At 40.1% G+C, this 22,708-nt stretch overlaps 2 protein-coding genes across 5 annotated transcripts in view; one reads left to right on the top strand and one right to left on the bottom strand.

Moving 5' to 3' along the window:
- plcl1 (phospholipase C like 1) overlaps positions 1–22,708 on the bottom strand; it is a 275,924-nt gene that overhangs the window by 67,628 nt on the left and 185,588 nt on the right. The window lies entirely within an intron of this gene.
- satb2 (SATB homeobox 2) overlaps positions 1–22,708 on the top strand; it is a 57,309-nt gene that overhangs the window by 4,017 nt on the left and 30,584 nt on the right. For all 3 annotated transcript variants that reach the window (XM_074657609.1, XM_074657608.1, XM_074657607.1), the window contains exons 2-3: positions 12,661–12,876; positions 18,349–18,540. In XM_074657609.1, coding sequence (XP_074513710.1) covers positions 12,705–12,876; positions 18,349–18,540 — 364 coding nt within the window. In that variant the 5' untranslated portion in view covers positions 12,661–12,704. The remainder of the gene's footprint in view (positions 1–12,660; positions 12,877–18,348; positions 18,541–22,708) is intronic.

The raw sequence follows: 22,708 nt of genomic DNA, 5'->3' as shown, positions 1-22,708 counted from the left end.
AGTAACAGTTTCATGCAGTATTTTTTTAATTCTGGGACCTGATCTGCTCATGTGAGGCTTGTACATTGTACATGATTGTAAAATCAGTGAATTAGCTTTACTGTTCTTCACTCACATGTTGTTCTGGTTTGCGTTCTGTGCTTGTAGCCAGATATAGACACACATTTTGGGAAAAGTGTCAACAAGTTTATTGTAGCCTTTTTCCTAACAAGTGCCTTTAATTGTATTTAGTGTGACTATTCCTATGTCTGTAACCTGCTAAGTCTATTCATCTAGGCAAAAAATAATGTTGTAAAAAAATACAACCTAAATAGTGCATTAAAACAAATCAGTAAGATAATGTAAAAGAAACGTGGAAAACAGCTATATAATGTATCTTTAAACAGTAAATTAACTGTAAAATACTGTGAAATTAATAAAGTTCAAACTGTATTTTTCATTAACAGTACAAAGCTGTACATTTCAGCGACAGTATAATAATGTTAATTTTACAGTAACATAAAGGCAACCCTGCTGCCAGTTCTTTATGGTTATTTTACTGGGAAATTCTTAACAGTGTGCATCATGTGAACTTTCCTTTATAACCTCTTGCGCTCAAAATGAGAAGCAGTCGTCCTGCAGAAAGGAGCAATATACACCCAACATGAGCAAATCAAACACACTTCCTCCTCATAGGAGAATTAATTATGAAAAAAAGTATCACATTTATAGTTCCAGTTTATTCTTCTTCTTCTCATTTTTAAATCGTTTTATTTGTGCTCAGAGTTTCTCTTCACACTGACAGACTCAGACTGGAGCCTCTCGTCCTCTCTGACCTTTAAGAGAAAACAGCAGGCTGACTCTTCTTTTCCAAAACCACCAGGAATCCAAACTGCAGTCGTTTTATTTTTGAATTGTGAAATGTCAGCTCCCGTTCACACAAATGCACAATATTCTCACCTGAACAGATAAAGAGTGGATGGAGAATTTGTTTTTATGCATATCCACTTATTGTAAATAGGCCTAATAATTAATTAGAACACAATGACGTCAACGTTACGCGCTATCAGCCAACACTGCACGCACAGAGCGTCCACAACATTATTATAGGGAAATAACATAAATATATATATATTTTTTTAAATGCATGAGTTTTTTTGGAGCCAACCAGGAGGAGAAACGGATTCGTTGCACACTTTGTGCGGCCTGTCTGGTTAAAGTTTGTTTGAAAAAAAGAGTTGACGAGGACGCGCAGACTCTGTTGCGACGAGGAAGAAGAAGAGGAAGAGGAGGAAGAAGAGGAGGAGGGATATAGAGTTTGCGTATCTAAAATAGTGGGAAAGTCATATTTTCTTTGGCTCTGCAGAGGCTTCATGTGTGCGAGGCTTTTTTTTTTTTTTTTCATTCTGCAGCCAAGATGCGCCAATTATTTATGGTCTGCAATTTCACGCATATTAAGGAAGACCCCATTGGCCTTTTTAAAGCTTCACTTTGCACTTCACTTTTACTTTTTGTCAATAGCTGAAATGTTTTTTTTTTTATTCCATTACTCGTTTATTATCTAAATGATTAATCCTTCAGATTTCAGTCCTGGTTGATTTAGAATTTATATTTGAGTGGAAACAATTGACTTGTGCTCAAAGTTTAGCAGTCCGGAGTCTTTTCGTTGATGCATGGATGAGCTTCAAGTTTTCAGATTTCAATGTATAGATACATGTTTTGTGTGCAAATGATGCAGAAAAACTGTAAAACACCGTTTTTCCTGGGACACCCAGTTTGTAAAACTGCAAATATATAAATATTGCAGTACTCTTATCAGTGGGCCATTGGTTCAATCACCATTGTGTTACCTCCTTCAGCGATAGATAGTGACTTAATGTAGCGATTAATTAAGATTTCAGTCCTGGTTGATTAAGAATTTATATCTAAGTGAAAACAACAAACTTGTGAGTTAGAAAGAGTATAGAAATCTTCTTCTATGGACATGAGCTTCAAGTTTTTCAGAATTATGTGCATATTTCCATTTTTGTATGCATACAACAGCATTTTTTTCCGGGAATGTCACCACAGACACCTATTTCATAATACTGCAATTATATAGATATTGCAATATTTTCATCAGTTGGCCATCGTCCTCGACATTGCCACTTTAAGATATCAGTCCTGGTTGGTTTATAATTTCTATTTGAGTGAAAACAATGACATTATGTTTAGAGTTTAGCAGTCTGGAGTTTTTTTGTTGATACATGAGCTTCAAGTTTTCAGTATTGTGTGCATAGTTTTATGTTTTGTGTGTATACAATGGAGGGAAAACTGTAATACAGCTTTACTTTTGCAGGATTGTCACCACAGACACCCAGTTTGTAAATATATACATATCGCAATACTTTTGTCCGTGGGCTATAGGCTCAATCACCATTGTGTTACTTCATTTGGCTGTACAGTAAATAGTGACTGAACAGACATTTATTTAAATGAAAATCTTCAAGACTGCCACTTGGCAAGTCCTGGTTGATTTATAACTTCCATTTGAGCTAAAACAATGAAATTGTGCTCAGAGTTACAGTGTCTGGAGTCTTTTTGTTGATAAAAGAGCTTCAAGTTTTCAGTATTGTGTGCATAGTCCCATGTTTTCTGTGTATACAATGGAGAAAAACTGTAATACAGCATTTTTTTTTCTGGGAATGTCACAACAGATGCCCAGTTCGAACAAATATATAAACATTGCAATACTTTCATCATTGTGTTACCTCATTCGGAGATAGATAGTGACTCAACAGACATTTATTGAAATGAAAAATCTTGGAGATTGCCACTTTAATCATGAATAACAGAGTTTAACAAGTCACAATTAATTCAGACCAATAAATTAAAACTTTAATTGCTCCATTTCAATATTTCAGTTCCTCCTCTTCCTCCTCCTCTTCCTCCTATATTCTTCCTGTGTGAACTCAACTATCTGTTCACACGTAATATGGGTGTGTCTGCCGCTATTAAACTGCAGATTAGATAGTGGAGAAGCTGTGTGGGCGCTAATGATGCTCCTCTCTCTCTCCGGCCGTGGGCGTCAGCGTCACACACGTAGAGATGTGTGAGTATAATGTGGTTATTTCGTCACCGGCTCGGCGTGATGTTGATGATACATTGGTGTCTTCTTAAAGAAAACTCCGGCAAGTGGACGCTGAGACCTGAGCTCTGTGTTATTCCCACTCTGGTGAGGCTGGTGGCGAGCTGTGGTGGATGGGTTTGGCATCGATGAGTGTGTGTGTATGTGTGTGTTATAGTAAAGTTTTACCATGTGAGCATTTTCTTTGAGCAGAATCATCCCTCAGTACTAAGGCTGTCCTCGACCGAAGAAATTCTTAGTCGACTAACACTCGTACGATTTTATCGACTAATCGATTAGTTGATTTTTATCGACAGATCTGTGAGTTTCTCCACGAATAATCGCCACTTTAAATCTTGTGTTTACCAGAGATGTGCTCATAAGTTTCTTGGAAATAAGTCATTCATTATGAAAAAGGATAAAAAACGACTAATCGACTAAAGAAATCTTCGGGCGCTTTCACAATCCATAGTCCATTTGGCTTTAGTCCGAATCAGGGTGAAATTGTTACTTTTGATTTGTTTTTTATTTAGTCTAGTTTGGTTTTACCGTGCACAATGTAAAGCGGACTAAATAAAAAAGTTAATTTGCTGAGGGACGTGTACGAAGGAGCAAATTTACTCGATCTACTGTGCACACAAAGTTGACGTTTGTTTTGCTCTATAAAAACTGCAGCACCCTCCCAGTGTAAGAAGAAGTATTCAGATCCTTTACTTAAGTAAAAGAACCACCACAGTGTAAAAATACTCCATTACAAATAAAAGTCCTGCATTTAAAATCCAATGTAGTGCAGAAGTATTATCAGCTTAATGTACTTATAGTATCAAAAGTGAAAGTACTCATTCTGCAGAAATTTTATCCGAGTCTGAGATGTTATTCTATATGATAATATTAGCAGAGCTGCAGCAAATGATCATTTTCATTATCGGTTAATCTGCTGATTATTTTCTTGACTAATCGTCTGATCTGTAAAATGTCAGAAAAATTGTCAAAAATGTCAAAAAACATGAATATTTTCAGTTCACTTTCACAGAAGATGTGGAAAAACCAGAAAGTCCTCACGATTAAGAAGTCAGAATTATTACTTTTGCTTTGTTTTCTATTTAGTCTGCGTGTACGAAGGAGCAAATTTATAATTTTTTGTCTCGAGAGCTGCCACTTTTATGCAGGAAATCACAGACTTTGATATATTGCTGTAGAAGTTTTTTTCACTTTGACTCGGCACTGATGCAATGTGTGCATGAATCCCTTCTCCTAAAGTTTATCCCAAATTACTCTATAAACGTCACTATTTTTGTGGTTTTTATTGAGCATATTCTGTGTCTTCTCTTCTGCCCAGATGTTAAGCAAACCGAACTTCTGGAGAAATCTAATATAGTCCTCTTCTACTCATGTTAACCTGTCGTTTACCTGTGTCCATCTCAACAAATACCCACAAGTTTGCTTTGACTACTAAAGAAATCTTAGTCTCTAAATCGACAAATTGGTCGTTTAGTCGACTAAGAGGAGGCAGCCCTACTCAAAATGTCTGACAATATAACAGGAACACCTCATGATGTAATGCAGTTCAAGCGTCCCAAAAGTTGCATCACTGCACTGGACTGCAGCTACTCTATTATTTTGTCCACCTCTCTGTTAGGGCTGCGAGATTATGGCCAAAATGATAATCCCGATTATTTTGATCAATATTGAGATCAGGATTACTCATCAGGATTATTCATAGATTTAAGCAACAACATATGTTTATTGCACTTTCACATTAAAATAAACAGAGCACTCTCTGGCACATTCCTGCTAGTGTACAAATTAGGGCTGCACAATGTGGAAAAAACTGACATTGCAATATTCAGTTTTTGCTATATACTGTATATTGCAATATGAAAAAACACAGGAATATTCACCGTACCTCTTTGTTAGCTACATTTTAAAGTGAAATGCTTCAATCTGGTGCACTTGGAGAGCAAAATTAGCAACAATAAGAGCTGGAAAAACAATGTTATGCTCTTAATTTAATCCTAAACACATTGGTTGTATGAAACCTAAAAGCCAAAACATCTCGATCGCCGGCCGGTGGCTACAGCTGTTAGTTTAGGAAGCGCTTGATTTGATATGCTGCAGTGTTTTCAATGAGTGGAGCATTTTAAACGTCAATATGGCAGGCGATCATGTTCATTTAATTGTGGGAAGCCAAAATTGTGATTAATATTCGATTAGTTGTGCCGCCCTGCCCTCTCTGTGCTGTATACATGCTGCTCACACTTGCTGTGTGTGGCAGTATGCTGAGTCAGTGTGTGGTCCCTGGAAGTGTTAAAGCAGAGAGTCTGTGTAGCGTGCTGGCTGTGGTTAGTGTGGCTTAGTGTCTGTCTGTGTGTGTGTGTGTGTGTGTGTGTGTGTGCATCCTCAAGCTGGAAAGGGCGAGGCTATAAATGCTCGCTGTTAACTCTTCATCCCGTATTATCAAATGAGATGTTTACGAGGGAGCCAAACATGTTTGCCAGAAGGCCTCCGTCTCGCCCCCTCACCCCGGTTATTTTCCTCTCTCTCTCTCTCTCTCTCTGTGTGTGTGTGTGTGTGTGTGTGTGTGTGTTTGTGTGTTTTAGCCCGAGGACCCTCTCCACAGCTACAAAATAGTTGTGATTGAGTGTGTGTGTGTGTTTGCCATAATAAAGGTCCCCTCACACCAGCTCTCCCCACATCACAGTAACACATCTGATGGCCATAAACGGCAAATTCCACAATAATGTACCGTTCCCAAACAGCAATCATTTCTCATAAACAGCCACATAAAAAAAAGTTCATGTTGTTCCACATTTTGTTTTCAAAACAAATGCTGATATTTTTTTGGGTGCTTTCCTCCTGAGGAGGCATTTTAACACATCCCAGTTTCATTATGTCTGTCCCCTCCCTGTGCATACATGTATGTGTACATTCAGTTTGACAGCAGGGCTTTTAATATCGCTCCCCCTCCTTCTCCTCCTCCTCCTCCTCCTCCTCCTCCTCCTGGCTTCGTTTATCTGCTGCAGAGCCAAGCATTAACCAATAGCTTGATAACCCCTGCTATAAAAGTAGATCTCGGAAAGGGAAGAACGGCCGTATATCTGGATATTTACTGGTAACGCCTCACTCGTCCTCCCCTGCGGTCAGAGCTAATAACGCCCTCATAGGTCAATCTCTTTCTCCGTCTGCTTTGCATGTTTAAAGGCACAACCCTTCATTTAGCAGACACGGTATCGTAACGGTAAAAAGAGATACCAGAGAGGCAGTTAGAGCAGAGATGATGGCAGCTTCAGCTCTGCAGGTGTGAGAGGTTAGTTGTGTTTCTTATAGGGCTGTCAATCGATTAAAATATTTAATCACAGATTTTTTTATCTGTTCAAAATGTACCTTAAAGGGAGATTTGTCAAGTATTTAATACTCTTATCAACACGGGAGTGCGCAAAAATGCTGCTTTATGCAAATGTATGTATATATTTATTATTGGAAATCAATTAACAACACAAAACAATGATAAATATTGTCCAGAAACCCTCACAGGTACTGCATTTAACATAAAAAATATGCTCAAATCATAACATGGCAAACTGCAGCCCAACAGGCAACAACAGCTGTCAGTGTGTCAGTGAGCATAAAGTGGGCATGTCTGTAAAGGGGAGACTCGTGGGTACCCATAGAACCTGTTTTCATTCACATATCTTGAGGTCAGAGGTCAAGGGCCCCTTTTGAAAATGGCCATGCCAGTTTTTCCTCGCCAAAATTTAGCGTAAGTTTAGAGCGTTATTTAACCTCCTTCACGACAAGCTAGTATGACATGGTTGGTACCGATGGATTCATTAGGTATTTCAGTTTCAGATGATGCCAGTATCTTCACTCTAGCTTTAAAGGTGAGCCCGCTACAATTTAAAAATCGCAAGTTGCGTTAATGCGTTAAAGAAATTAGCGGTGCTAAAACGAATTTGCGTTAACGTGTTAGTATCGCGTTAACTCTGACAGCCCTAGTTTCCTACTAACACTTTGAGATCCATTAGTTTCATACATGTACGGATTGAAACTCTTCTCCTGCTGTTCGACTGATTGCGTCCACTTTTCACCCACAATTATCCATCTTATACTTCTTTAAATCTCAGAGCGTACGCGTGCAAGTTGCTGCTCTGTTTCCTACCACACTTATCACAATGGGGTTACAGTGAAGTAGTGCGTGTGTGTGTGTGTGTGTGTGTGTGTGTGTGTGGAGGCAGGAGGCAACATAAAAACAGGTTTCATCAGAGGCCGAACATTAAAAACAGCTGGATGCAACTTAAAGTGTTTTTCCCAACCCTTAATCCAGGTGATGCAAAAATAAAATCACAAGAGAGAGTGATGGAGATAAAAATACATTTAAAAAAAAAAAAAGTCAGAAGAGTTTAAAATAAAAGCAGCTTTTATGGAGCGTTGCTGCTGCAGCGCCCCGGTCATTACACCATACGTCTCTCAAATGGATGGGACTACCAATCAGTGTTTGTCAGCCGTCTGATTTGTAGAGTTTAGGCTGGCTTTGAATTACACGTTAGCCTCTGTTTGTGTGTGTTTACGTCTTTGAGCTGGACATATTGTTTATAGGTATGTTTGTTGTCCTGTCCCGCTCTTCTATTTCTTTGGGTGTGTCTGCATTTTTTGCTCTGCAATCTTGTCTTTGGCCCTCAGTGTGTATTTGTTATGTCTAGAACGCGTAATAATGTGGAATTTGATAGTGGCTTATCATCAAAAACATGAGGTTGTCCCAGTATCGAGCACAATGCGGGACAAACAGAGCAGAGTGGGGATTTATTTCTTTATATCTGACATCTTATAGCAGAAATATTTAAAGTTGAGATTATTATTAATACATTTTGATCAAAAAGACAGCGTGTAACGAAGATACAGCAGCTTATTTTCCCTTTAGAATAAAACTCTGTTTCTCTGAGAGGTGTGACAGTTGACCAGAGAAGCAATAAATTGAGAAATGTGTCATGAACTCTCTCCTTATCAAAAAGACATTAAATTTGTTCCACGTCTCCATAGCAGACATGCAACAGCTCCTCTTATCGCCTCTTTATTAACTGCTCTAGCTATCACACGCCTTATCAAACAATGCAACACAGATGGATTTAGGATGAACATGATAACGATCATAGCGTTTGAAGGCTGATATCAGTCCAGTTCTGTACACCGTGACACAGGTAAGAGACCGTCTTTACAACAAAAGGTTATTGCTCAACAACGCCCGTAATAATTGCATAAAATAGATTAGCATTTATCGGTCTGTGACTGTGTTTCTGGGAACACCTAAGTTATTATTTACATGTCAGTCAGAACAGGGCTGCCTTCTCTTAGTCAATAAGTCAACTAATCGCTCGACTAAGATTTCTTTAGCCGATTGTCATTTTTTATGCTTTTAGCATGCCGAATGACTTATTTCCAACAAACTCTGGTAAACAAGATTTAAAGTGGTGCTTTTGTGTGAATCTTTGTGGAGAAACTCAATTTTATCGCTTAAAAAAATCACGAGTGTTAGTCGAATTTCTTTGGTCGAGGACAGCCCTACATGAAACAAAGTAAAACAGACATGTAAGAAAGTGTGCAGCGTTTTTCAGTGAATCATCAGTCCCACATATTTCAGAATCAGCTTTAACGACCAAATAAATGTGAACACATACGAGGAATTTGAGTATTTTGTTGCTCTCAGTGAACATGCACAGAAATAGACATACGGCTAAAAACAGGGACAACAAACCTGAACAAAGGTAAACATATAAACATTTGACTACTATAAACATTTGACTACCATGTACAGAAATAAATGTATAAAGAGTATATAAAAGTAAGACAATAGAGCAGTGGTGCAGAGTGTAAAGGGTGCTGGAATAAATATAGGATGATTAATGTAACGGGTTGCTTTACATACATGAGGAAGGTGGATATGACAGAGTATACAGTGTAGAGCTGCAACGATTAATCGATTACTCGTCAACTGTTAAATTAATCGCCAACTATTTTGATAATTGATCAGTTTGAGTAATTTTTAAAGACAAAATTCTCTGATTCCAGCTTCTTAAATGTGAATATTTTCTGGTTTCTTTCCTCCTCTATGACAGTAAACTGAATATCTTTGAATTGTGGACAAAAACAAGAAATTTGAGGACATCATGTTGAACTTTGGGAAACACACTGATCAACATTTTTCACCATTTTCTGACATTTTATAGACCAAAGAACTAATCGTTTAATCCAGAAAATAATCAACAGAATAATCGACAATGAAAATAATCGTTAAGATACAATATCAGCACAGAAAACACAGATACCGAGCGCAAAGCGCATACAAGAAAACACGATAATCAAAAATACATACAGACGCGACGCACTTAGGAACACAGACAGCACACAGCAGCCAGTTACCACACGGATCGGACTCATAGAAAGTTATTATGGAGTTATAGAAAAGCCAACTTAAAGGACAAGTGTGTAGCATTTAGGGGGATCTATTGGCAGAAATGGATTATCATATTATTAAGTATGTTTTCTTAAGTGTATAATCACCTGAAAATAAGAATCGTTGTGTTTTCGTTACCGTTTATATAAGCCGTTTATATCTACATAGGGAGCGGGTTTTCACGTCAGTCACCGTAGTTCTCCAGTTCAAGTTCAGTTGGTTGCGATCTGCAGCCTCGCTGCTTGATGCCACTGGATCCTACACACTGGACTTTTTAAAGAAGTGGATCCAACATGAGGGGGGAGATTGTTCCAAAGTCTGGGTGGCCTTTGGTTTTACGTTTGGCACACGGTGTAGCCAACAGGTTTTGGTTGGATGAGGGATTAGAAGCTCGGAGATGTAGATAGGAGCTAGGCCATGGAGTGCCTTATAAGTGATCTTAAAATCGACTTAAAAATATGCTTCATGTGACCGCACATGACCTGGTGATCCTTTGACGTGGTAATACTTGCTATTGTTGAGGTGGGGACGTGCTATCTGAGCGAGGGTTGACAAACAAAATGCATAACATGATATCATTCTGTATCTCTTGGGTCAAATACCAGATGAAATTGAAGCAGGATGTGTTGAGAGATTAGATGATGCTGGGAGACCGCGAGTATCTGTTATAAAGTGTGTGTGTGTGTGTCCCAGGTTAGATGGTGAGATGTCGGCAAGGCCGGGTCTTGATAGGGATCGTCAGTAGCGGGGGAGCTCCAGCAGGTTAGAACCTGTCTGTGATAAAGACGGATTCTCTGGAGGATTATTTCTAAATAAGAAATGTCACTTCCTGTTGCAGTGTTACAAGGCAGGTTGTGTTCACACCGAAGAGCAGCTTTGGATGTAAACAGCATGCGACAGCAGGCAGTGAGTTCCCTTCAACGCTCTGTTATATTCAGTTGTTCTTTATTGTAGCTACAACATTGTTAGCGGTTAGATTTATTTGCAAAGCCTCCCTTTTTCTCAGCAAGCCTCACATGTTGAATTATAGCTACCACTGTACTCCCATTTAAACCCACTCAGTGTAACTCTTTGAACTTGTTTTCTTTTTTATTATTATTATTACTAAACTCTGCCACTTACATTTTTTGGCCTCTTCGCCTCCCCACACTCTTTAATCACGCCAAAGCTAATGTTTTTAATTTATTATACATTTTGACACTTTGCCCGAGCTCTTAATGCGTCTCAGATTGAGAGTTTTGTTTGGTGTTTTTCAGCTGCGTTGTTGTGAAAGAGTCAGTATAGAAGGTGGAAAGAGAAAGACGGAGAGACACCACCACACAGAACATTGTGTTTTCTGCAGAGTTACGACAGCTGGAGCTGCAGAAATATTAAAAAGTGAGGGAGGGGGTTGGGAACAGTTTCTAATCAAGCGCTGTGGAAAATGCCACACTCAAACAATAACCATGGATTCTCCCTCATTTGTTCTGGTGGATTGCTGGCCAATGTCACTCAGTACAGAGACCCTCTGTGTTTTTCCACTCACAAATCTGCTCTCTAACTTGATTTCCATACTTCTCTCTTCACCATTTTTTCCAGTTTCTAATCTCTCTCTCTTTCTCTGAGGGTCACACATGCTGGCAGATATTGTCCAGGGGCTCGTATGTAAATAAAAGCAGTCCATTTGGCCTGAGTGAGCTGGCTGCTCTTTCATACGTTGTTGGCGTGTGTGTCCTCCTGTCCTCCCTGGCAGCGTTTCTAATGGCATTAGCTTGTATTAGACGTTTGGCTGACGCTCCTTTATCAGGGGACGCCGACCCACGAGGCTCTCATGAATGTGTGTGTGATGTATATATGTACTCATACATATTAAACTCAAACACACAAGTGATCCGACACTGTGGCTGTCTAGCTTACACTCCCAGCAAACACCGATAAAGGACCGACTCTCTCTATCTCTGTCGTCGTCTTCTGTCTCTTTGTCTCTGTTTCAATTCTTTAATTAGATCTAACACATTTACCATTTTTTGCGACTTAAAGGACAAAAGTGGTGTTATTCTGTATTTTTCTTACAGTCAACAAACTCCATGAAAAGACCAAAATCATCAATGTCTGTTCATCTCTCAGTATTTTCCCTGTCTGTGTCCCATTTGTCACTGAAGACATGCTATTTAAAACTTAAAGTTAAAGTTAAACTTAACTTATTTAGTAGGCTAAAACAGTGTGAGATATTTTAGTATATCTGAACACCTTAGTATGAAACAAATAGTACACAAATTGCATACCATTTCTGGTGAAATATTACAGTATGCAAACACTGGACGCATTAATATCCCACGATGCAATGCGGTAGTGATGTCAAAAATGCTTCAGTTTACTTTAAGCATAAGATTTCACTTTGCCAGGCCTAATATATATTTTAAATTCTCACAAACCGTCATTTTGGTCACATGAGGTTGCCACGGGTTACCATGGTTACACGTCTTCAGTCGGCACTCAGGAAGCGCTGACGTAAATTACTGTTCAGTGCGTCCGAAAAGATACATACTACTGTTTATTCACACGAAACTATGTTGAACGATATAGTACACATATTGAGTATGTAGTGCGTAGTATGGGATTTTGGACGAAGCCATAAATGTTTAAAAAATAGAGTCACAAATATAAAGTTTCATTAAAAAAAAAAGACTAAGTTTCATCCTAAAACAGCTGGTCACTGTAATTTTAGCAAACGTTACTCCAACAGGAGGAAATGGTGCACTTGTCGGGCACTTGATTTGTTGATATTTAAGGGGAGATACTACAGGTGAATAGAGTAAAATGTTAACTAACAGATATCACCATGAAACTTCCCCAGTTGATTTCTCACATTAAGATAATTGTTTTTTCTATTACAAGTGTTCTGACATTTTATGTTTAAATATGCAAATGAGGCATTATCTAAAGGTAACTTTTGGTGAATTTAGGAGAAATCTTCAGACACAAATAGACAAAGTACTAAAATAAACACCTAAATATGTATTTTGGATGTTTTCTTTTAACTCGTCTGAAGCAAAATAGACCCGTGCATGAAAAGCAATGTTCTTGCCTGTATTGTCTCGCCAATGTCTACCCCTCAAAAACACAATTTTCCCTTAAATGTTTCCAGACTCGTTCTCTCTGGCTGGAGCTCCTCTGGGGGTCTGGAGGAGGATGGAGCGAGGAGGGGAGAGTCCCATCACCCAGGACAGTCCTGAGCGGAGGGGAGGCAGCCCTGACCTCGGCGGCCTCCCACCGCCGGGGAAGAAGGGCCGCTTGGAGCTCAACGGGAGTCCCACTGGGCCGCGCATCCGCCTCAACGGAGCCCCGCTGAGGCCCCTAGGAGGTAAGCAACATGTTGATCAAGAGAGATGCTTGTTTATGTATTGTTTAAAGTTATAGCTGTTGGTACTTTGCACTTTTGTTAACAAAGGTCCTAACCCTTATGAAACTTTATTGGCACTATATTGCCTGTTAGTCGAGATGAAATGAAAAATGCCCTTTTAACCCTTTTAAACCACATACCCGGTCATATTGTACACCTATTTAACTATATATGCCACAAAACTGTAACCTTCCTCACAGTAAAACACTCGTGTCACGTCGTTGCACCCTCTTCTTCTGCAGTAGTTTAACGGCATCCAACTGGAGAATTTGCGCCACCAACGGTTCCTAATATTCACATAACAGTAGAAGATAGAAAGGCACATTTTCTTTTGTAGATTTTCTGGAAAATTGGTCAAAATGTGAGCTAAATTTGGAGAAAAACTTAATTTAGGAAAAGTTATTCAATACCTATTCTTAAAAATGAAAAATATAATATCCTATACCTTAACAACGAGGTAATACATATTTTCGAAATTGCACACGTCATTGGATTCTTGCCGAAATAGAAAAAGTCAGATGACGACATCTCGGAACAGCTGGTGCCGTTTCACTCAGGTGTCAGAGGTTTCTGAGCACCAAACCCAAAGACAGCTTCTGGCTGAGCGTTGAGCCACATCCTGGCCACGACGAGTGGAGTTTGGCTCGCTGTGCCGTCTGGGTTGTATGTGGCAGCGCTGCTGGGAGAACCCGAGCTGTTTCTGCCTTGTTAATCTAACAGTCTGGGGGGAACTGTATAATACAGGCTTACCAAATAAAGGAGATTGCTTCATATAAACAAGATTTATTCAACTCACTCTGGTTTATCGATCCCTGCATTCACTGGGAAAGTTGTTTCTCGTTAATATATGTGTGTTTGTGCACTTATCCCTCTATGATATGGGTGAGTGTGTTGCCCTATGTTTGCAGAAACGTCTCAGGTATTCCTTAAATGTAGAAAGAAATAATATCTACACTGTTTGACAGTATCACAAATATCAATAAATCAATCAATCAAACTTCATCTTTCATACAGGTTAGTGCAGTTCAAAGCGCTCCACAGATGACTGACTAGCCGAAAGTGAGACAGAAAATTAAATATAATAAAATAAGTGATTATTGAAATGACAATAAAATATAAAAAAATTATACAAATAAAATATAATAAAATTAGGCAAATGAAATAGAAAAAAAAAGTGAATAATAAAATAGGTTTTAAGTTCATGTTTAAAGATTTCAACACTTCCAACAGCTCTCAGATCCTCAGGCAGATTGTTCCAGCGGCTTAGAGCACCAAATATATTCTCTTATTGTTCCAAAACACTATTTTGACGTAAATTATTTTTACATTTTACATTGACTGAAACATTCAATCAAAGATGCAATGATTTTAAGGCTGCACCATCACATCAAACAGAAATATTCCAACAAACACAAGCCTTTCATCCAGAAGACTGCTGTTCGTGTCCCGTGTGTGTAAATTTAACTTTCACGTTACAATCAGCTTGTTCGTGTCCCGTGTTCATTTTCAAATAACAAACTTAGTAGTTTTAAGCCAAACTATGTAGTTCTTTTTAAAACTTAACTACAGTGGTTTCATGCCAAAAATAAAGTGACGCCAAGGGGCGCGACAAAGCAGCAGTATGTGACGAGTTGGGATGAGAATGTGTTGGAGTTTCTCCACAAAGAATCACACAAAATCACCACTTTAAACCTTGTGTTTAACGGAGATTCATTCAGCATGAAAAAAGCATAAAAACGACTAATCGACTAAAGAAAACTTAGTCGACTAAGACCAAAACGGACGATTAGTTGACTAAGAGGGGGAAACCCTAATCATTTTATATACATTTTCTTAAATTCATCCTTGAATATTTCTTCAAAACTGCGGGTTCTTTACTAGAATAAGAACAATACATTTATGTAGGTTTGAACAGTGCTTGGCTGCACATTATGAGTTTGTAAAGATGGACCCGTTGGTGGTTTAAGAGGTTAACAAATCAACGTGGAGCTCAGATTTGACCACAGTAAGAAAAGAAGAAGAAGAAGCAATGTGTTGAAGTGAGAGAATGAATGTTTAAATGTAAAAGAAGAAAGAGTAGAAAACGTTTCTGTGTGAGAGAAGTTGAGGGAGGGACGGCGAGAGGAAGGAGGAAGGAGGAAGGGGTTTCCTGCTCTGAGCGGATGGTTGGCCTGTAATAATGACGGGTTGTCTTTGAAGACAGGAAACTTGACGTGTCTCCTCCAAACCACACTGCTGCCACGAGGAGGGGGCCACACACACACACACACACACACACACACGAGCAGAGCAGCATGTTAACACAAACACACAGATTTACATGCTCACACACACCATATGTCCACATTCACAAACGCTGTGACACTCACGCTGCCAAGACACACACCCACTTACACTCCACACACACCCACTTACACTCCACACACACACCAACACACACACATATCTTACTTTAATATCTGCGTTCACTCATCCCCATACATATTAGAGGGATTAGAGGTTTGAGGCAACATCACATCATCCAAACCAGATCATACAGTCAGCGGGCGAATCACAGGACACTGGATATAAGAGAAGACAGACTGAGGTGGAGACGGAGGGTAGAGCGAGATAGAGCCGGCGAGGGGGAGAGAGAGAGAGGAGCGCCGGTCGGAGGGAGCCGCTCTGTGTTGACAGTTATATTTCCCTGTTGGGGGAAATTCACTTACTTGAATTGGCACAGTGCTCCAGTGTGTAATTCACTCCATGAGAGCCTGGAGGGCTGGGAGCAGAGTGATTAATGAGGAGGAAATAGAAATATAGGAATTGACTGATTAAAACAACGGGTGGGATGGATCTGGGTAACGGTGGGGTGGGGGGGCTAATGCTGTGTGTGTGTGTGTGTGTGTTTGGTATTGTGTGGTATCCATGCGGTAAAACACATTGCCGTGCCCTGTATTATTAGTGCTGGGACGCTGCCTAATGCTCTCACTCCATCATTTCTTCAGAGAGCCTTTAATTAATTAGTTGACAGGTGGCCCAAAACCAAAAGCCTTTTAGGAAAAAGGTTCATATTGGAGAGGAAGGATTGATATTAGTGCCAGCAGCCAAAAAGGACACGGATGCTGCTGGGAATCGGACACTTAATGTAACCAGATACTAAAAAAATACAGAGCGGGAAGAACAAGTGCTTGTCTCGGATTTTAAATGTTCAGCTTAGGGCTGCACCATTTTCAAAAAATATCTAATTGCGATTATTTTGACTGATATTACAAATAACGTATGATCATTTTTACATCATTATTCTCATTGAAAAACATTAAAATGATTATGTGATTCTTGCTGGGATCTGTACCACACAAAGTCTGTAGAATATGATGTGAACAGGACATCTCTGCAGCAAGACTATATTTAATTTAAAATGGTATTTTGACACACATTTTGCCTTTAACAAATAATGTGATTTTAACAAATACTGCTACTACTATTTGAATACTGCAGTAGGCCATATTGCGATTTCGATTCAATTTTGATCAATTGTGCCACCCTAATTCAGCTTTATAGTGGGGTGGCACAGCTCAACATATCACAACAATTGTTCATTTTGTGATAAAAGCACCAGATTTGGTAGATGTGTTGACAGATATATTGGGAACAAAACCATCACAAACCATTTTTCAAAACGGCCACTAGCGGTTGGTCAAACTTTCCTATCCCATTGGACCAGCATCAAAGAACGCATATTGCCAAGAAGTGAAAGTCAATTGTTCGTTCCGTTGCAATGTCAGCGCCCAGCAGCAGAGCTACGCTTCCACCATTTTTGGACTGAAAGCGACTACCGGACACCAGTAAAACGTCCTGATGTGTTTTATCCAGCGACTCCTGGTCTTTTTATATCAGCCGGGAAGCAAAAGAAAGAGTGCGACCCGTTGTTGGTGTGAGAACATCCCAGTATGAAACACACAGGCATCGTAGCTTCAGCGAGAGAGACGTACGCATCTTTTGGGTGTGTCGTCTTTCTAATTACGTATTTTCAGTCTGATACTTCAACAGTTTTACAACAAACTGTGACTTTCTTGACTTGAAAAAGTATCTTTTAAATTGACAAACATGTGTGATTCATGGCGCAATTCAAATGGGATCAAAAAGTCTCTCGCTGTTGACTGCCGTTCATATTTTTTCCGAAGTAAGGTCCCATGGTGGTCCACCAGAAGGGACTTCAACTCTCTATTAGTCATTCGTTCAACCACTTAAACTGACTTGTGATTACATATTCTTGACAAGGAACCGTTGTGGCCTTCAAATAATGACTGTTGTCTGTTAGAAGTAGCGTGACGTCGTCATTGTGTCCCAAAACCTCATAGTGAGAACATCTTGTATAGTTGTTGGGTTTGACACTCTTTCACATCTTGTCTCCTACCAACTGTTTCTTTTCATTAGTTTTGTTTGTGTAAAACAAACCAAACTTTAGCCATAGTGGCGGAATGTCGGAACAAGTAATTTTTGCAACGGTTTCAACGAGGCGCCGGCGAACAATATCGTCTTTACGAGATGAACTCATCGCTCATTTGAGTTGTTTTGAAGACAACGACCTGTTTTGTCATTGAGGTTAGAGGACTGTGTGCAAAGTTACAGCCTGCAGTCTCCTGCATCGCGATGATGAGCCACATTTAAATTCTCTCCGGCTTGAATTTGTTTCCGTTAATAATAAATATAATTGTTCAAAAATGTTCACTTCACACATGTGTTGTTGTGGAGCGGTTCAAAGACTTTGAATAGTGTGTCAAGGTCTGTGTGGCTGCATGCTGTGAGAGCTCCATCTTGCTTCATGCAAACTGTTTAACTCTTCTGGAGGATCTGGTTTGGTTTCCCGGCCTGAATTTGCATCTTTGAAGACTCACAGTATCATGTAAATTCATATACAACTGTATTAACCTTTATTAACTGCATCGACATTCATATTTAACACCACTTTTGCTTTAACTTGTTGTATTTAACCTGTTATTAATGCTCTAATGAAAGCAGCAGTTGGTGTCAGTGTAGGTCTTTTGTACATTTGTATAATGTTTGCATATCTGTTAGGGGAGTCATTATTATGACCCTTTATCTAATAGGCCGTTTAGATTAAGTGTCTGGAAATGTCCGGTGGACAGTGAACAGCGCTGTTACAGTCCATTTGTTAATGCATATCATTTGTTTTACGTCCCTGGTTGATTTTAGCGTATTGAGAACTTCAGGTGTTGCAACATTCAACAGTGTAAAGCAGAAAGGATGAAGTGATTACAAGCTTGACCCACAATAAATGCGATCCACATGTGTGCTGTCTATGAGGGATAAACAGTTTTGTGATCACAGACAATAAAAGCCAGACATTAAAAAGAATCTTCTTGTTGTTTTCTCTTCTTTTTTTCCCCCCCTCTTCCTCGTCCTCCTCCTCCTCCTCCTCGTCCTCAGGTCTGATGATTCCAGTCTTCTGTGTGGTGGAGCAGGCGGATGGAGGCATTCAGAGTCAGACTGATGTATGTGAGGGGAGAGAGGAGCATGCAGAGTTTGTGCTGGTCAGGAAGGACATCCTCTTCTCTCAGCTGGTGGAGACGGCTCTGCTGGCCCTCGGATACTCCCACAGCTCGGCGGCACAAGCCCACGGTCAGTCACAGAGAAACACCACAACACCAGTCATATCTTCTACATGTTTAACATGCTAATGCTACAACCACAGTCCCACCACCAACACTATTGCAATTCAAAACTCTGGAGCAGGCACAAAACAAACTATCTGTAAATCAAGATTTCAGGGACAGAGATCAAATGCAAAGTTTTGAGAGTAAACATGGACTGAATTTGTGAGTATGAGAGAAGTTTTGAACCCACAATAGGAGGCGTGTCCCTCAAATTCTAGCGAGCCACGGGCCGTGCTCGTCTCATGATCTATAAAGTTGCATCGACCTCATTGTTCCTGCATCCGTAGAAGGAACAGTTAGGGATAAACATTTTGGGAGGCCGGGGTGGATGGGTCGGTCAAAAACACCAGGCCGGTGTTCATGTCCCGACTGAAACCAGAAGCCAACGTTCATTTATTTGTAGGGATGCACCGATACCAGTATCCATGTGTCGCTCACACCCCCAGCTGGCTGTTAACGAGGGTCTTTTGGCACAGAGAAGTACTCGTATTGGTACTCGGTATCTGCGAGTACCCAAATGTAAATACTTGTACTTGTACTCGGTGGTATCGGTGCATCCCTATTTATTTGTCACGTAACTTCTGTTCTTAAGTAACGCCGCTTCCGTAGTTATTTCAACCCAAACCACGATCTTTTCCTAAACTAAACTAAATTGTTTTGTTGCCTAAACTTAACCAAGCTGTTTTCTGTGAAGGCAGAAGTTTATTTTGAAAAGACTGGAGTAGAAATTGAAATGTGCTTCACCTGTTGCTGGACATTTGTTGGAAAATGCACGAAAAATGAGGAATAAGTTTGTAAGATATCATACAAACCGATGTAAGAGGATGCATTGCAAAGTTGTACAAACTTTTTCGGCTCGGCAGTGAAATACAGAATAAGTCTTCTTCAAATCCTGCTACTATATTATCATTTAAACAACTACATTTCTGAGGTCAAGCTGCCTCTTTTTGTTAGTATGAAGAGGATTTCATCAAGGCCATTATTAATAGTCATGGTTTTCCACCCTCCGACTGTCTCTCGCTGTGTAAACTTTGGTGCGACTGACTCAGAATTAAATACCGTGCAGCTTTAGGGGTCAAGACGAGAATTATCCTTGAGAGGAGACTCTGCCTCTAATCAGCGGCCTGAGAAGAAAACTGGATGTGAGGTCGTCTATTTAGAGCAGACACTGAGCTGTTACGGTGGCAATAAGCACAAGAATGTTTCAAAAACACAACTAAGACACAGACAGAGGCTGTAAAACTCATTAAAGACACAACAAAGAGCTGGACAGGAATGTCCCCGCAAGACAAAAATACATTATGTGTGTGTGTGTACAGTATGTGTGAGAATGTTTATGAAGCGGAGCAAAAGAAAAACTCTGTAATTTATTGTTGCACACATGGTACTCATCTGCAAAAGGACAGTGTCATTTACTGCTGTCTTTTTCTCAAGTATGCAGAAAATGCCATCTGGGGAAGTTGCCTCACATCGATATAAAATGGTAACAACAGAGCGACAGTGAGCAACAAGGATATTGCAATAGACTGCAAATGGTGGGAGATCCCCATCTGTTTGACATCTCGCTGCAGAGTGTGTGTGTGTGTGTGTGTGTGTGTGTGTGTGTGTGTGTGTGTGTGTGTGTGTGTGTGTGTGTGTGTCATCTCCACCCGGTCTCGAGTTAAGTCTGCAGGCCCATGAGTGTGCAGACCTGTTTCTAGTGTGTAGGAGTTTGGGTGAGATTGTGTGAATGTGTTCTCCCCTCCTCGTAAACACAATGCAGCAGGTAATCCCTTTACTGCCTCAAGGCCAACAGCTCTTATCAGGTCTGCAGCCCACCTGAACCAGGCCGTGTACTCTCGACCTTAGTTAGATGCTAGAAAGTCAGCTAGAAGCTAGAAGTCTGACTTCAGTAAATTACGGTGACCAGACGTCCCGGTTTGTCCGGGATTGTCCCTGTTTGTCCGGGATTGTCCCCGTTTGTCCGGGATTGTCCCGGTTTCAAGCTGGGTGTCCTGACAAATATCTGTAAAACATTAGAATGTCCCAGTTTTCACCACAATTCAAATAATGGTAATAATATTATACTTGTTTTCAGCGCTTACATAGACGTTTATCATGTTCTGTCCCACTCATTGTCACTTGCGACTCTTTCTGACAGAACCTGTCAGTACGCTACCGGCTAGCTACCATGCTGAAGAGAAAGTCGTCTTTCTAAAGAGCTCCAGGAGGCCTACGCTTTCCTTCGTAAAGTACCCGGCAATGAAAATGCTGCGTTCTGCACACACTGCGGGAATACATTTTCGGTCACGTGCGTTTGACATACCGATATATAAAGGATCATATTCAGACGGCCAGATAGCAATATACAATAGCACGCCTATGGTGCGTGCATAAGACCCTGGAGTACACCTGCACATCCCTGCAGCAAGGTGAGAAAAAAGGGGTCACCTTTGCTTCATCCCTGAATGCAAATAATGCAAACGTACTCTGCTTCACTATGACTGGTCCTATGTGGCCATTTATAAACTTGTGCTCTGGTTATGTTGCAGATCTATTTTTCTCTCTTTTTAGTTGTAAACTTCAGAACTGTAATTGACCGGCCCGTTAAAGCGAGTTAGAAAAATAAACAACACACAGATGCACATTATCCTAAAGTGATGGCCGGAAATAGGCCTCTAAATTTGAGCGGCGAGTGTTTGCTACGGTTTGCAGATGAATGCCATTAGTAGCACTTTTTAGCCTCAGTGTTTTTGCCAAGTATCAGGGGAGGTCTCTCTCTCTCTCCGTCTGTCTCATCAGTGTGTACGGAAAACAAGAGCCACATTGGTCCCCTGTCCACATCAATGCACCACACCAGGGGCTTCAAAGGCAAGACGAAACGGGACATCACAGCTCGACACAAACAAAACTATGAACTCTACAGCACTGTTCTCTTGCATGTATGTGTGTGCACAAAACACACACACTTGTAAGCTCTATTAAACCCATGCAAGGACGCATTTGCTCACACTGAAGTTCACATACACTCGGCGTGGAATACCGTGTATTCATGCAGTATCACAGACAAAACACACACACACACACACACACACACACACAGTTTCTCTCAAATGAATACTTTTTGTTTTTTAAAACAAGCGTTTATGTTAAATGAATAATTTCTGGCTTAAATTATACATTTTTCCCCCTGCGGTCCACGACCAAAATTACACAGAGTCCCAGCTATTTTCTCCCTGTTTGAATTGTGTCCTGCATTCTTGTGCCCCAGCGGTGTATTTAAAGTCCCCGCCGAGGACCACGGCCTTTCTTTAATTAGCTTAGCCCAGTAATTAACTGGGAGATATTGTTTATTTCAATTATAAGGGTCTGAAGGCTTTTATAGAATGGATGGGAGCAGACCTGTACTTTACGGCTCAGGCCAATGAACAGTTAACAGTGGTCAGCGAGAGAGAGAGAGCATTGTTGCAGTGCCACGTCTAACAGGCCGCAAAGGGTCACTGCTGCAGATCATGTCAGCAATTCACTGGACATCCTGATCTTTTTTAAATTGTAGTCTTGGTTCTAGCAGGGTGCGGTAACATTTTTACTTAAATGGCAGTCTTATTTAGTCATGGCATACTTTACTTTTGTATTTAATAAGTATTAATACATTTATATATTAATAATCGTCCATTATTAAAAACTCGGGTTTTCAATCGATTCAAATATTTAATTGTGATTAATCACACATTTTTTAAGAGGTCAGTGTGCTGACTTGACTATGACTTGCCCCAAACTGCATGTGATTATCATAAAGTGGGCATGTCTGTAAAGGGGAGACTCGTGGGTACCCAGAGAACCCATTTTCATTCACATATCTTGAGCTCAGAGGTCAAGGGACCCCTTTGAAGATGGCCATGACAGTTTTTCCTCGCCAAAATTTAGCGTAAATTTGGAGCGTTATTTAACCTCCTTCCTGACAAGCTAGTATGACCTGGTTGGTACCGATGGATTCATTAGGTTTTTCTAGTTTGCATATGATGCCAGCGTCTTCAGTCTACCTTTAAAACTGAGCCCACTACCTCCATAAGATCGTAAGTTGCGTTAATGCGTTAAAGAAATTAGGATTGTTAACATGAATTACACGTTCACCTTTATTTGGGTCTCCAGGT

This window comes from Sebastes fasciatus, chromosome 14, assembly GCF_043250625.1.
Source record: "Sebastes fasciatus isolate fSebFas1 chromosome 14, fSebFas1.pri, whole genome shotgun sequence".
Lineage (NCBI taxonomy): Eukaryota > Metazoa > Chordata > Actinopteri > Perciformes > Sebastidae > Sebastes > Sebastes fasciatus.
This window is presented reverse-complemented; position numbering and strand designations above follow the sequence as displayed.